Source organism: Micromys minutus (genome assembly GCF_963924665.1).
Source record: "Micromys minutus genome assembly, chromosome: 2".
NCBI lineage: Eukaryota > Metazoa > Chordata > Mammalia > Rodentia > Muridae > Micromys > Micromys minutus.
Genome location: NC_137971.1, coordinates 67,655,957 through 67,668,063, shown reverse-complemented (window position 1 = coordinate 67,668,063; position 12,107 = coordinate 67,655,957). Strand labels below are relative to the sequence as shown.

Here is a 12,107-nt window from a genome sequence, read left to right as displayed (position 1 = left end):
GTTTCAGTGTCTCTCAAGAATTTATTGAGCACACAACTCACTTGGGATTCTGTTTAAATGCAGATTTGCATACAAGAGACTGCATTTCTTTTTCTTCTTTTTGTTTTATTTTTATGTGTGTGAATATTTTGCTTGCATGAGTGTATATGTATCATGAGTGTGCCTGCTGCTGGCAGAAGTCGGAAGAGAGCCTCAGAATTCTCACAAATGGAGTTAAAAGGCTGGGAACCAAACGTAGGTCAGCTTCAAGATCAGTAAGTGCTCTTGAGTCCCAGGAGTCTGGATTTCTGAAAGCAGCTCACAGACACTGAAGATCCACTGGGTAGACCTGCCCTGCAGTAGCTGAAGTGCAGAGATTCAGGACTTGCCCAGGTTCACATACTCTGCTACACAGACACTAGGAGCCAGGTCTCTATACTCTAGCCCCATACACTACCTTACCCCTGCTAACTCCCTTTAACTTTACAAGACAAAAAAAAAAAAAAAAGAGGAAATCTAATGGAAACAAAGCAGAACCAAATGTATTAGGACACATTTGTGTGTGGGGTCGTTTACTTTTACAAATAAACTTGATTGACAAGGATGACATTTAATTACAATTTTCTTACTCTGCTGGTTCAACAGTTCCTGCCTCAAATCCAGCCATACTAACTGGTAAGTTTTCTACTCATTTTTCCAATCACTTCATATTGGGAATAAAATACTGTTTAAATTCTGCCAAGACAGCACAGTTTTACTTCTGGTTCTCCAAGAGTCACTTAGCAGAAATAGACAGATACAAAGAGAGCCTTTATACAGTCAAGTCAAGGTTCCCAGTTCAAGTTCAAGTCTAAGTGCTTGCATTCCACAAGACCTCTCTCACAACCTGCCAGGGTGTTGTTGCTTTTTGCATGCTCTTAGCACTTGGCCATCTGGCCTTCCCACTGACTGCTCATTAGGAAAAACATAGGTGAATGGTGGGGTACACGGAAAGGTAGGGCTAGCCCCATACCGGCAGTGGCAGAAATGCTAAGTAGATGCTACAACAGTGATGTGAAACAAACATGCCCACTTACCCTGCTGTCCTTTGATATACCTCACCATAGCTTGTACTATATACTGTACAGTACACAATATCACAATATGAAAGAGTGATATTCTTCCCGGTGAATTCTGGATCATGCAAGTAGCAGGTTTCATCTCAGGGAAGATCTAGTTTATAGCATCACAGTGTGCGCTTTGAATTTGGGTGTTTAAACTTACTCAGGAAGACGAAGGCAGATGGCAGTAATGATGGGACTGAGTATGACCAGGAGAAGAGGGAAAGCCTCCCATCAGCTGACTGATATCCCTTTGTGTTCCGTATCAGACACCACCACCACTCCGGTAGAAATAACTCCTTCACCTGATAAGGACCTCTGCCCACCACACTGCACAGGTAGGAAGGACAGCAGGGTGGTTGCCATGATACTGGGGCTAAAATGAGGGCAGGGTAGAGGGTGGTTGTCATTGCCTTTGAGCAGAGTGGCTCATCAAACCATATCCAGCACCAGGAACGAGATAGTTGGAGGATTAGTAGAAAGAAGGGAGCGCCTTAGCCATGTCAGAGTTTCTGGCAACACACACATACATACACACCACAGACCACATAACACACATGCACAGGCACACACACACCACCCCCATGCATACACACACTCCATCTGTAACCATGTCAATGGTAATTTAAATGCTCTTTTGGTTTTGGGATACTTGCTTAGATAAAGTCTTCCTGACCTTCATTCACCATCAATAGAATGTCCCGTCTCCACTGTGTTGTTTAATCTAGTGAGATGATTGCTCACCCATTGTGTTGTATTAAAAAGAGAATTTAACTTGTTCAATGACCATATTGACCACAACATAAATATCAATGATAGGACATTCATTTTATGTGTATTCATGAAAACATATGTGTTATTCATGTGTATATAAATGCCTAGTGTGTGTTCATGTGTATAGTACATATGTGTGTACACATGCACATGTGCACACATGTATAGATCACAGAACAATCTCAGATGTCTTCCTCAGAAATCCTTATAAACGGGATCTCTCCTTGGCCTGGAGTTCACCAATTAGATTACCCCAGCTGGCCAGCAAGCCCAGATCCTCCTGTCTCTGTCTTCCCAGTGTCAGGATTAAACGTGCAGGCCTGGGCTTTTATGTGGATAATGGGGACCAAACTCAGGTTCTCATGCTTAGGAGTCATTTCCACCGCCCAAACACTCAGGCAACAACTCCTGCTCTGGGTTTGCTTACTGATGTGTCTTTAACCTCCACATAAGGGGAGACCTCCTCTGGTAATGCTTTCTCATTGCCATGTTTTTTCGTTTTTCTTCCTGTAAAATATAAGCAAATGAACCATAAATGCCTTGTTCTCTTTGTCTGTAGGCACATCTTCAACCTCAACAGAATCAAGCCCTCCAAATGGTAAAGCCCCCATTGTGTTGTTTCTTATTGGTCATGTTATATTTAGAAAGTGACCCTACTTAGTGATATTGGCCACAAAGTAAAGGCCGATGAAAAGACACAACCAACATTGTTCTGCTCCTTTTAAAGCATCCTGTTCTCTGGGTTTCTACACAGGTACACCTTCAGTCTCCACAGAAGAGATGTCCTCTGGTAACATTTTTTTTCAGTTTGTATTTCTGAAGTGAAATATACTCAGTGCTTTTAATCTTTCAGTGTGTGGGGTGGTTGTAAGTTTCTTCTTGTCTTTGTTTAGTGACACTACGTCAGTGTCAGCAGAAGCAACTTCTTCAACTGGCAAAGTTCCCCATGGTGTTGCTTAATTACAGAGACGTGTTTATTTTAAATTTTCATTTTCATTTATTAATGTTCTTTTTAAATGTTTGTTAGCATGTTTAAATTATACATGATAATGGACTTCATTTTAACATTTCACACATTTTTACAGACTGTATGTTTATCAGATTTATCCTACTACCCTCTCTTGTACCTTCCCAGTCCTGCTGATCTCCCTCTTCTACTTCCAAGTGGGGTGTGTGTGTGTGTGTGTGTGTGTGTGTGTGTGTGAGTGTGTGTGTGTGTATGTCTGCGTGTGTGTGTGTGTGTGTGTGTGTGTCTGTGTGCACTAATGAGTATAAATTGGACTACTTACAGGGGCAGAGAGAGGGGATTATTTGCAGAAGCAGTGGCCAAACCACTAAAGAAAATGTCCTTCCCTCCATAACCAGCATGTACTTTCTATAGCCCCTTGGAGAGGGAAAGGGCTTCATAAGTGCCCCTCTCTGTGACCCAGTAGTAATGGGCTCTGTTTTGTTTAGCCCTTGGCAGAGGTAGTCTGAAGTTGTGAGAAAGCCATAGGCACACCAGGCCCAGAACACGGCATGCCAACTCACTTATGACCCTTTATGGAGGACTTATGTCCTGCTTTGAAGCTTTTCCTTCATATGCAGTATGAGTTGTTATAACTAACCACCAACTTAAATGAAACTCACAATCAACCCAACTCCTCCCCAACAATGTTCCCTGAGCTTGGAGGGGATGGCATGGTCCCACTTAGGGCCAAACCTTTAAGTCAGTTGTTATTAACATTTTGAACATTTATGAGTCTCTGCAGTAACCAACCACTGCCCACAGCAAAAAGAAGCTTTTCTGACCAAAGCAGAAACCAGCACCAATCTATAGGCATAAACACAATTATGTAGATGTCAACTTGACAGCCACAGAAATTCCATTTAGCCAAGTAACAGCAGTGCCTTTCCCACTAGACCTGTCACCTCCTATACCATGGGCTTTTGACTGGGCTTGCAGTACTAGACTCCTGGAGGGCATTCTCAAATGCAAGCAGAAAAGAATTGGCTACACCTACAACAGTCATGTCACTAACACACCAACAGGTGCATCTCACCTGGCAAATTAATAATACAACATGCAGAACTCAGAAAGACTGTTCATAGCAGGGCTTCCCCAACAGCCTGGATAACGTCGTCCAGCACAGGGACAGCTAGCCAACAAGAAGAAAGCTTATACCTCAGTTTCACCCCAATTTCTGTAGACCCAGTGAGCAAAGCATGCGGTGTCACCAGCAACAAAGATGGATTCCTTATTTGTTATGTAACAGAATATTTATCTGCTTGATGATTATATTGACTACAAAGCAAGGATCAGTGAAAAGACACTCATTTGAAAGCATCCTGTCTCTGGGTTTATACACAGATGCATCTTCATCCTCAGAAGAAGAGGAGGCATCTTCGGGTAATGTTTTTTGGCTATCACATTTCTTTAATACAATCAGATTTTTTTTTTCCTATTTGGCAATGACCGTGTGACAGAGGTGTGCGCAGCTCCATACAAAAATGTGGCCGGAGGAGTAAGACCTCAAGGGCTGATAGAGAGATATACATTTTATATTTTTAATATTTACTGCAACAGGCCCTCGATATGTTTCTTCTACTTTTCATTCATATATATGTCTTCAAGTTCAGAAGAAGTGACTTCTTCAGCTGGAAAAGTCTCTTATGGTGCCATTTAACTGATGAGATATTATTCTTATTCATCATGCTGTATTTAGAAAAGGAGCCTACTTAAGGTACATATTGACTGCAGAGCAAAGATCAATGAAAGACAATCATTTCTTCTGAATATATGCATGTCTGTTCACATGTGAAGCTGCATGTACATGCATAGGTGCTATCATATATGGAGACAGGTGAAGTATTATCACCTACTTCCTTTGAGACAGGTATTTCATTAGCCTGGAGCTCACCAATTAGGCTAGAGCAACTGAGCAGTAAGCCCCATGGATCCGAGTGTCTCTGTCTCCCCAGTGCTGAGATTACAAGCACACACCAGCACTCCAAGCATTGTTTACATAACTTCCGGTAATTGAGCTCAGGTTCACCAGCTGGGCCATCCTTCCAGCCTAAGACACTCATTTTAAATCAGCCTATCTTGTTTTCTGGATTTATATACAGGTGTATCTTCATCAGCAGAAGTGACCTCCTCTGGTAATGTTTTCTACATTAATTTATGTAGAAAGAAAGTAAAAGCCTTTCTTCCTTCTAATTGATAACCAGTGTAGATGTGGCTCTTTTTTCTCTTTGTCTATAGATTCATCTCCACCTTCAGCAGACACAAGTTCTTCAAATGGTAAAGGCCCACACTGTGCTGCTTAACCAATGAGATGAGTTTCTTATTTGTCATACTGTATTAGACAGTGAACCTACTTAGTGGTCACTCTGACCACTAGAAAAAGACAGTGAAAATACCCCAAGCATTGCCATGTTAGAGCATCCTGTTCTCTGGGTTCATACACAGATGCATCTTGGGCTTCAGCAGAACAGATATCCTCTGGTATTGGTTTTTTTTTTTGGGGGGGGGGGCGTTTGTTTGACTGTCAAATTTCTCTTTATTTTAATTGGATATTTACTTCATTTGCATTTCAAATGTTATTTCCTTTCCCGGTTTCCCCTCCCGAAGCCCCCTATCCCATCCCTCTTCCCATGCCTCTAGGAGGGTGCTCCCCCACCTACCCACTCCCTCCTGCCTCCCCGCCCTATCATTCATTCCCTTACACTGCAGCACTGAGTCTTCACAGGACCAAGGGCCTCTCCTCCCATTGATGCCCATAGGAAGAACATCAATGTCAAATTTCTTACTAAATCATCAGAGCTCTTTTTCTTTCTGTTTCGTCACACAGACATGCCTTCTCTTTGTTCATAGATATCTCTTCAACCTCAGAGGAAGGGAGCGGAGAGCCGACTGGTAAGGTCCTTCACGGTGTTGTACTTTACCTAATGAGATGTGGGTTTGCCTTTGAGGAATTTTATTATCACATATTAATAATCCATAAGAGGTTTTCTTATGACACTCCTGTGCCGGTGTCGATTGTGGTAACCTCATCACGCTCTCGTGTTCCCTCACGCTCGATAACTTGGCTTCTCTCCCGAGCTTGGCCATCTTCTACTCCCATATCTTTGAGCTAATCAGTTTTATTAAGTTATTAGGAGTTCCCCAGTGGGGAGTTGTTTGCAAGATTTTTGGCAGCTTACCAGTGCTACACCACTGAAGAAACTGTGTCTTTCTCCCAGCAACCATTCACTCTCTATAGATCCTTGGGGAGGGGTGAGGTCTCATGAACACCTCCCTTCTCCATGGACAGATGCGGCTGATCTTGGGCTTGTCCTGTGCAGATAACCACAGCTGCAGAGAGCCCACCTACCACATCCACCACACTCCACCTTCCCCTCACCCGCATATGCCTTCCTTGCCCCCCTCCCATCGTGATACTTTCTGACACTTGGAAGGGGGTAATCCAGATGTCCCATTCCATGGTGACTTACTATGAGAACTTTGACCTGTTTGAGTCTCCTCAGTAGCCATCAATCACTGCAAGGAAGAGATTCTCTAATCAAACCTGACAGCTATGGTAATCTGTCGGCATAAACATAAACATTCCAAAGAAAAACGGACAGACATACCACATTCACTTAGCAATACAGCCGAAGTCTCTTCCCCACTAAGACATTTTACATCGCCAAGTCAGGTTTTCACTGCCAGAATAAACCCCCTCCTATGAGGATACGTTTGACTCTACCTAGAAAGGAGTTGGCCACTTCCAGACGTGCCGCCCTCATGCCAGTGGGCTTCTCCGGCCCCAACAGTTAGTATTGCAGCCTGCAGGGCTCACGGCTGAGAAGTGTTGCTGATGAGTTTCCCAGGCATGGTGCCTCCCAACACAGTGAGGGTTAGCCAGTGGGGAGAAAGCTTCCAGCTCAGTCCCAGCGTCATTTCTGCACGGTCTGCCAGCAGATTGCTGTCTTCAACAACAGAGATGGTTTTCTTATTTGGCATTTTGTATTTAGAAGATACACCTACTTAACAATCACACTGACCACAAAATAATTATCAGTGAAAGTCACCCATTTTAAAGCCTCTTGTTTTCTGGGTTTATACACAGATGCATCTTCAGCCTCAGCGGATACCTCCTCTGGTAATGTTTTGACTGCCAAATGTATTAAACACAGAGCTTTTCTTCCTTCTGTTTGGTAAAGGAATTCAGGTATTTCTCCTCCTCTCTTTATATATATATATAGCTATTTCTTCAGCAAAGGTAAAATCTTCAACTGGTTAGTCCCTTATTGTGATGATACATACATATGGGTGTGTGTGCGTGTGCATGCTCATGTGTTGTTCAGGTGTTCTTGTGCCTATGTATACACATATGTGGAGAAGGGTCTCTCATTGGCCTGGAGCTCACTAATTAGACTAGAGTTGCTCGCCATAGGCACAAGGTTCCTCTTGTCTCTATCCCAGAGCTGGGATCACAAGCCCACACAACTCCAGGCATTTTAACATGGGTTTTGAAAATTGATCTCAGATTCACAAGGTTTCAACACAAGCACTTTACCTACTGAGCCATGCATTCAGTCCATGATGCTAGTTTTATAACTCCTTGTTTTCTGGCTCTATCCACAGATGTGTCTTCAGGCTCTGCCGAAGATAACTCCTCTGGTAATGTGTTCTGCCTGTCATGTTTTTAAGTTAGACAAATGACATCTGTTCCTATTTAACAACTTATCTAAATATACATTTCTCTTTGTCTACAGACATGTCTTCATCCTCGGGAGAATCAGGCTCTCCAACTGGTAACAATATTCTGTTTAGATAAATAAAATTAATTCATCAGTCATGTTGTAGTTTAGACCATGAGCCTATTTAATAATTACATTGACCATAAAATAAAGCCCAAAGACAAGAAACTCATCTTCCACATGCTTGTGGATGTTGTGTTTGCATGAAAAGTGTGAGCACCTTTCTTCATGTGTGTGTGAGCTTAGAGGACAACCTCATATGTTATCCCCAGGAATGCTTGTCCATTTCCTTTGAGATAGAGTGTCTCATTGGCCCAGAGCTCACTAATTAGGCTAGAGTGACTGGACACAGAGCCATAGAGATTTTCCTTGCTCTGTCTCTCCAGTGTTGGGAATATAGGGCACACAACCACATCCCACATTTGTATATGGATTCTACAAGTTGATTTTGGGTTCACATGTTTGTAAGGTAAGCACTTTACCTACTGAGCTCCTCCCAGTTGAATATACTAACTTTCAGACATAATGTTTTCTGGGTTTATCCATGGTTACATCTTCATCAGCAAAAGATCCCTCCTCTGTAATTTTTCTGCTTGTCACATGTCTTAAACACGGTGAAAGCTTTTACCCTTCTTCCTATTCGGCAAATGACCTGGCCATGTCTCTTCTGTCTTTGTCTATAGATGCTTCTTCAGCCTCAACAGAATCAAGCTCTCCAAAAGGTAAAGCCCCCCATTGTGCTTCATAACCAGTGAAGAAATTTCTTATTTGCTGTGCTATTTTTAGACAGTAAACTTAATAGTCACATTCATCACAAAGTAAAGCGATTGAAAACTACCTCCCATTGTCACTCTACCCATTTTGAAGCACCCTGTTCTCTGGGGTCACACACAGATCCATCCTGAATCACCACAGAGAACATTTCTGCTGGCGGTTTCTTAAGTGAAACGCAACCACAGTCTTTCTGGTCTTTGTTTGAAAAGTGATCACACATCCATTTCTTCTTCTCTGTGATCCTAGACATGGTGTCGACTTCAGCAGAAGAGTAGAGATCCAAGTGGGAAAGTCCTTCATGGTGTGGTTTAAACAAAAAAGTGCTTTTCAAAAATCTTAGTTATGTGTATTGTACATGCACATGTATGTGATATACACATGAGTGTGGGTGCCCAAGGCTACCAGAGACTTTGGATCCAACTAGAGCTTGAGCTACAGACAGCTGTGAGCCACCAATGTGAGTGCTGGGATATGAAGTTGAATCGTCTGGAAGAACAACCAGCAGTCTTGACCACAGAGCAATCTCTCTAGCCTTTCTTTTTTAAACAAATACCATTTAATTATACAGAAGGATGAATTTCATTATGAAACGTTCATAAAGCACACGTTTTGACGGTAGTGACTCACACCCAGTGCTCTCCTCCCTCCTCACACTATACCTAACCCTGTTCCTCTTCCCAGCGATCTCCTCTCCTACCTTGGTGCATTCATTTTAGGGACCAATGAGTTGATTTGGGTCACTGGAGAAGCACAGCTAAGGGGTGATTTCTGAAAGCATTGGCAACTTAGCAGTGGCTGTGCCACCAGATAATGTCTTTCCCTCCCACTGCAATCAGTTATTGTATAGACCCTTAAGGGGTGGCAGGCTTCATGAGTCTCCCCCACTTGACAGTGGATGTAGGCTCAACCTGGGAGAAGTTTGTGTGCAGGTAATTACAGAGAGGTCACGAGTACAACTGTGCCAATCCATACCCATCCCTTCCTCCAGCTTTTACACTTGATTTATTTGTAGAGTTTTTAATATGTTCTTTGTAATGAAGTAGAGGTCATTAGAGCTAACCAAACCTTAAATGAAATTTATGATAAATCTTTTTATCAAATGCTATTCCCTGATCTTTTATAAAAAGATTTATTAATTTATTATAAACAGCATTCTGCCTATATGTATGCCTGAAGACCAGAAGAGGGCACCAGATCTCATTACAGATGGTTGTGAGCCACCACGTGGTTGCTGGGAATTGAACTCAGGATCTCTGGAAGAGCAGTCAGTGTTTTTCATCATTGAGCCATCTCTCCAGCCTTATTCCCTGATCTTAACGGGAACACAGAGGTGCCCCATTTAAGACTGAGTTTTCAAACCATTTATCATCATTTTGATCAGTTATGGGTCTGTACAGTAAATATCACCTATTGCGAAAAGAAGCTTCTGGGACCAAAACTAAAACCAGCACTAATCAAAGCACAGTTACTTAGATGCCAATTTGACAGCCATGTCACATCCTTTTATCAAAACAACAACCACAACGTTGTCACTAGAGCTTATCACAGACTTCTGATCAGATTTCAATACAAAACTTCTATGGAGTTGCCTCACATTCAGCCAGAAAAGGAGATGGTCACACCTACAATAGACATGTCACTCTCACGCCAGTGGGCTTCTCTGGCCTGAACGTCAGTACTGTAGTCTGCGGGACTCACAGCTGAGAAGTGTTGCTGATGACAGTTCCTTCCCAGGAATCGGCATGGTGCCTCCCAACACTGTGAGGGCTAGCCAGTGGGGAGAAAGCTTCCAGCTCAGTCCCAGCGTCATTTCTGCACGGCCTGCCAGCAGATTGTGTGCTGTCGTTAGCAATATAGTTTTCCTATTTGCTATGTTGTATTTAGAAAATTAATCCACTTGGGTCATATTGACTACAATGCAAAGATCATCCAGAAAGTCATCTTCTAAATCATCCTGTTCTCTGGATTACACACAGATGCATCTTCAGACTCAGCAGAGGAGACCTCTTCAGGTAATGTTTTCAAATCATCACTTCTACAAATTTAAACACAATCTGGTGTGGGTTGTTTAAAAAGAGAAAAACCACATTCCTAGGAGCTCAGCCTGTGCTCCAAGCTCTCACAATTCATTCCCTTTGCTCCAGCTGGCTTAGCCTAGGATAGAACACAACCAGCCCCAACCCAGGAAAGCCAGGAGCTGCACTTCACAGATTTCCCTTTGGCATTTTTTCTTTCCTCCTGGCTAGCTTTGCCAAGCTGGCAGCTACTCCCCTCCGCCTTTGCCTGTGGATAAAAAACACTTTAGATAGCTTTATTATTTCAGAGCTAGTCAGAGATCACAATTGTTGGGTGAAGAATCTTCTGCCCTAATCTTATCACCTACCAGCTAGCTCCTGCCAAACTCCTCACCCCCTCCCAAAGTGAAGGCTTCGTGCTCTTGGTTCTCCTAGGCCTTATATGATGTGTGTCTTGTTCCAAAGCCAGGCCAAAAGCTCTCTTTTGCTGTGTTACTTCCTCCTGGGACCCAGAAGTCCCAACTTTACCCACCCAGCAATTGGCTCTTGCTCAAGAACCAATTAGGGAACCATATTTAGTATTAACTTTTTCCCATTAGAAAAACAGTATAAATATGCCACTTCCCATGTGGATTTATAGCTACTTCTTCAAATTCAACAGAGACAAGCTCTCCACCTGGTAGATTACCTCTTTGTGCTACTGACATATTCAGTTAGTTTGGCATGCCTAAAAAAATAACCCCAGTTAATCATTATCTTGTCAAAAGATTAAAAATGCAAAAATACCCAGTGTATGTGTGTGTGTGTGTGTGTGTGTGTGTGTGCATATTCCTGTGGGATAGTGCATGCCTGCTCAGATGTTCTGGCACCTGTGTGGATGTGGATGGTGGAAAACAATGTTGAGTATTAACCTCAGTAGCGTCATCCACCTACTGTGAGACAGGGTCTCTCGCTGGCCTGGAGCTCACTAATTAGGCCAGAGTGACTAGCCACTGGCACGGGGCTTCTTTTGTCTCTGCCTTCCCAGTCCTAGGGTCACAAGCACACACAACCACACAACTCCAGGCATTTGTACATGGGTTCTGGAAATGGATCCTGGATTCACAGGTTTTCAACACAGGCACTTTACTTACTGAGCCATGCATTCAGCCAATGATGCTAATTTTACAACTCCCAATTTTCTGGTTTTATCCACAGATGTGTCTTCAGTCTCTGAAGAAGACAGCTCCTCAGGTAATGTTTTCTGCCTGACATATTTTTAGCATGTCATTTAAAAAAAAAAAAACAAAAACCGACAGCCCTTTCTTTTCCTGTTTTGCAAACTATCTAAATGTGTATTTCTCTTTGTCTATAGGCGGGTCTTCAGCCTCAGCTGATACAAGCTCTCCAAATGGTAAAGCCCTTTATTGTGAAAAATTCCTCATTTTTTGTGTGAGGGAAAACATCACACGGATCCACCCTGAATCACCACAGAGAACATCTCCTCTAGTGGTCCTTTCCACCCATTACACTTAAGTGAAACTCAATCACAGGTTTTCAGCTTTCTGTTTGGGAAGCGGTCCTCCGTTCATTTCTTCTTCTCTGTGCTCATAGACATGTCTTCAGCCTCAGCGGAGGGAAGAGTGGCGAGCCATGCTAAAGTCCCTCACGGCGCTGTTTTAACTAATGAGAAGTGCTTTTGTTCTTAGCATTTGTTAACTACGCCTAATAATGAATCTTGTAACCATTCCCCACGGTG

At 42.8% G+C, this 12,107-nt stretch overlaps 1 protein-coding gene across 1 annotated transcript in view; it reads left to right on the top strand.

Moving 5' to 3' along the window:
• The window catches only part of LOC308417646 (scavenger receptor cysteine-rich domain-containing protein DMBT1), a gene marked incomplete at both ends in the record, with an annotated part of 50,834 nt that overhangs the window by 21,823 nt on the left and 16,904 nt on the right, over positions 1–12,107 (top strand). Inside the window, 7 exons of the mRNA XM_080912992.1 lie at positions 1,247–1,417; positions 2,413–2,451; positions 5,098–5,136; positions 5,710–5,751; positions 7,465–7,500; positions 11,567–11,602; positions 11,724–11,762. Of these exons, the coding sequence (XP_080769118.1) occupies positions 1,247–1,417; positions 2,413–2,451; positions 5,098–5,136; positions 5,710–5,751; positions 7,465–7,500; positions 11,567–11,602; positions 11,724–11,762 (402 nt within the window). The remainder of the gene's footprint in view (positions 1–1,246; positions 1,418–2,412; positions 2,452–5,097; positions 5,137–5,709; positions 5,752–7,464; positions 7,501–11,566; positions 11,603–11,723; positions 11,763–12,107) is intronic.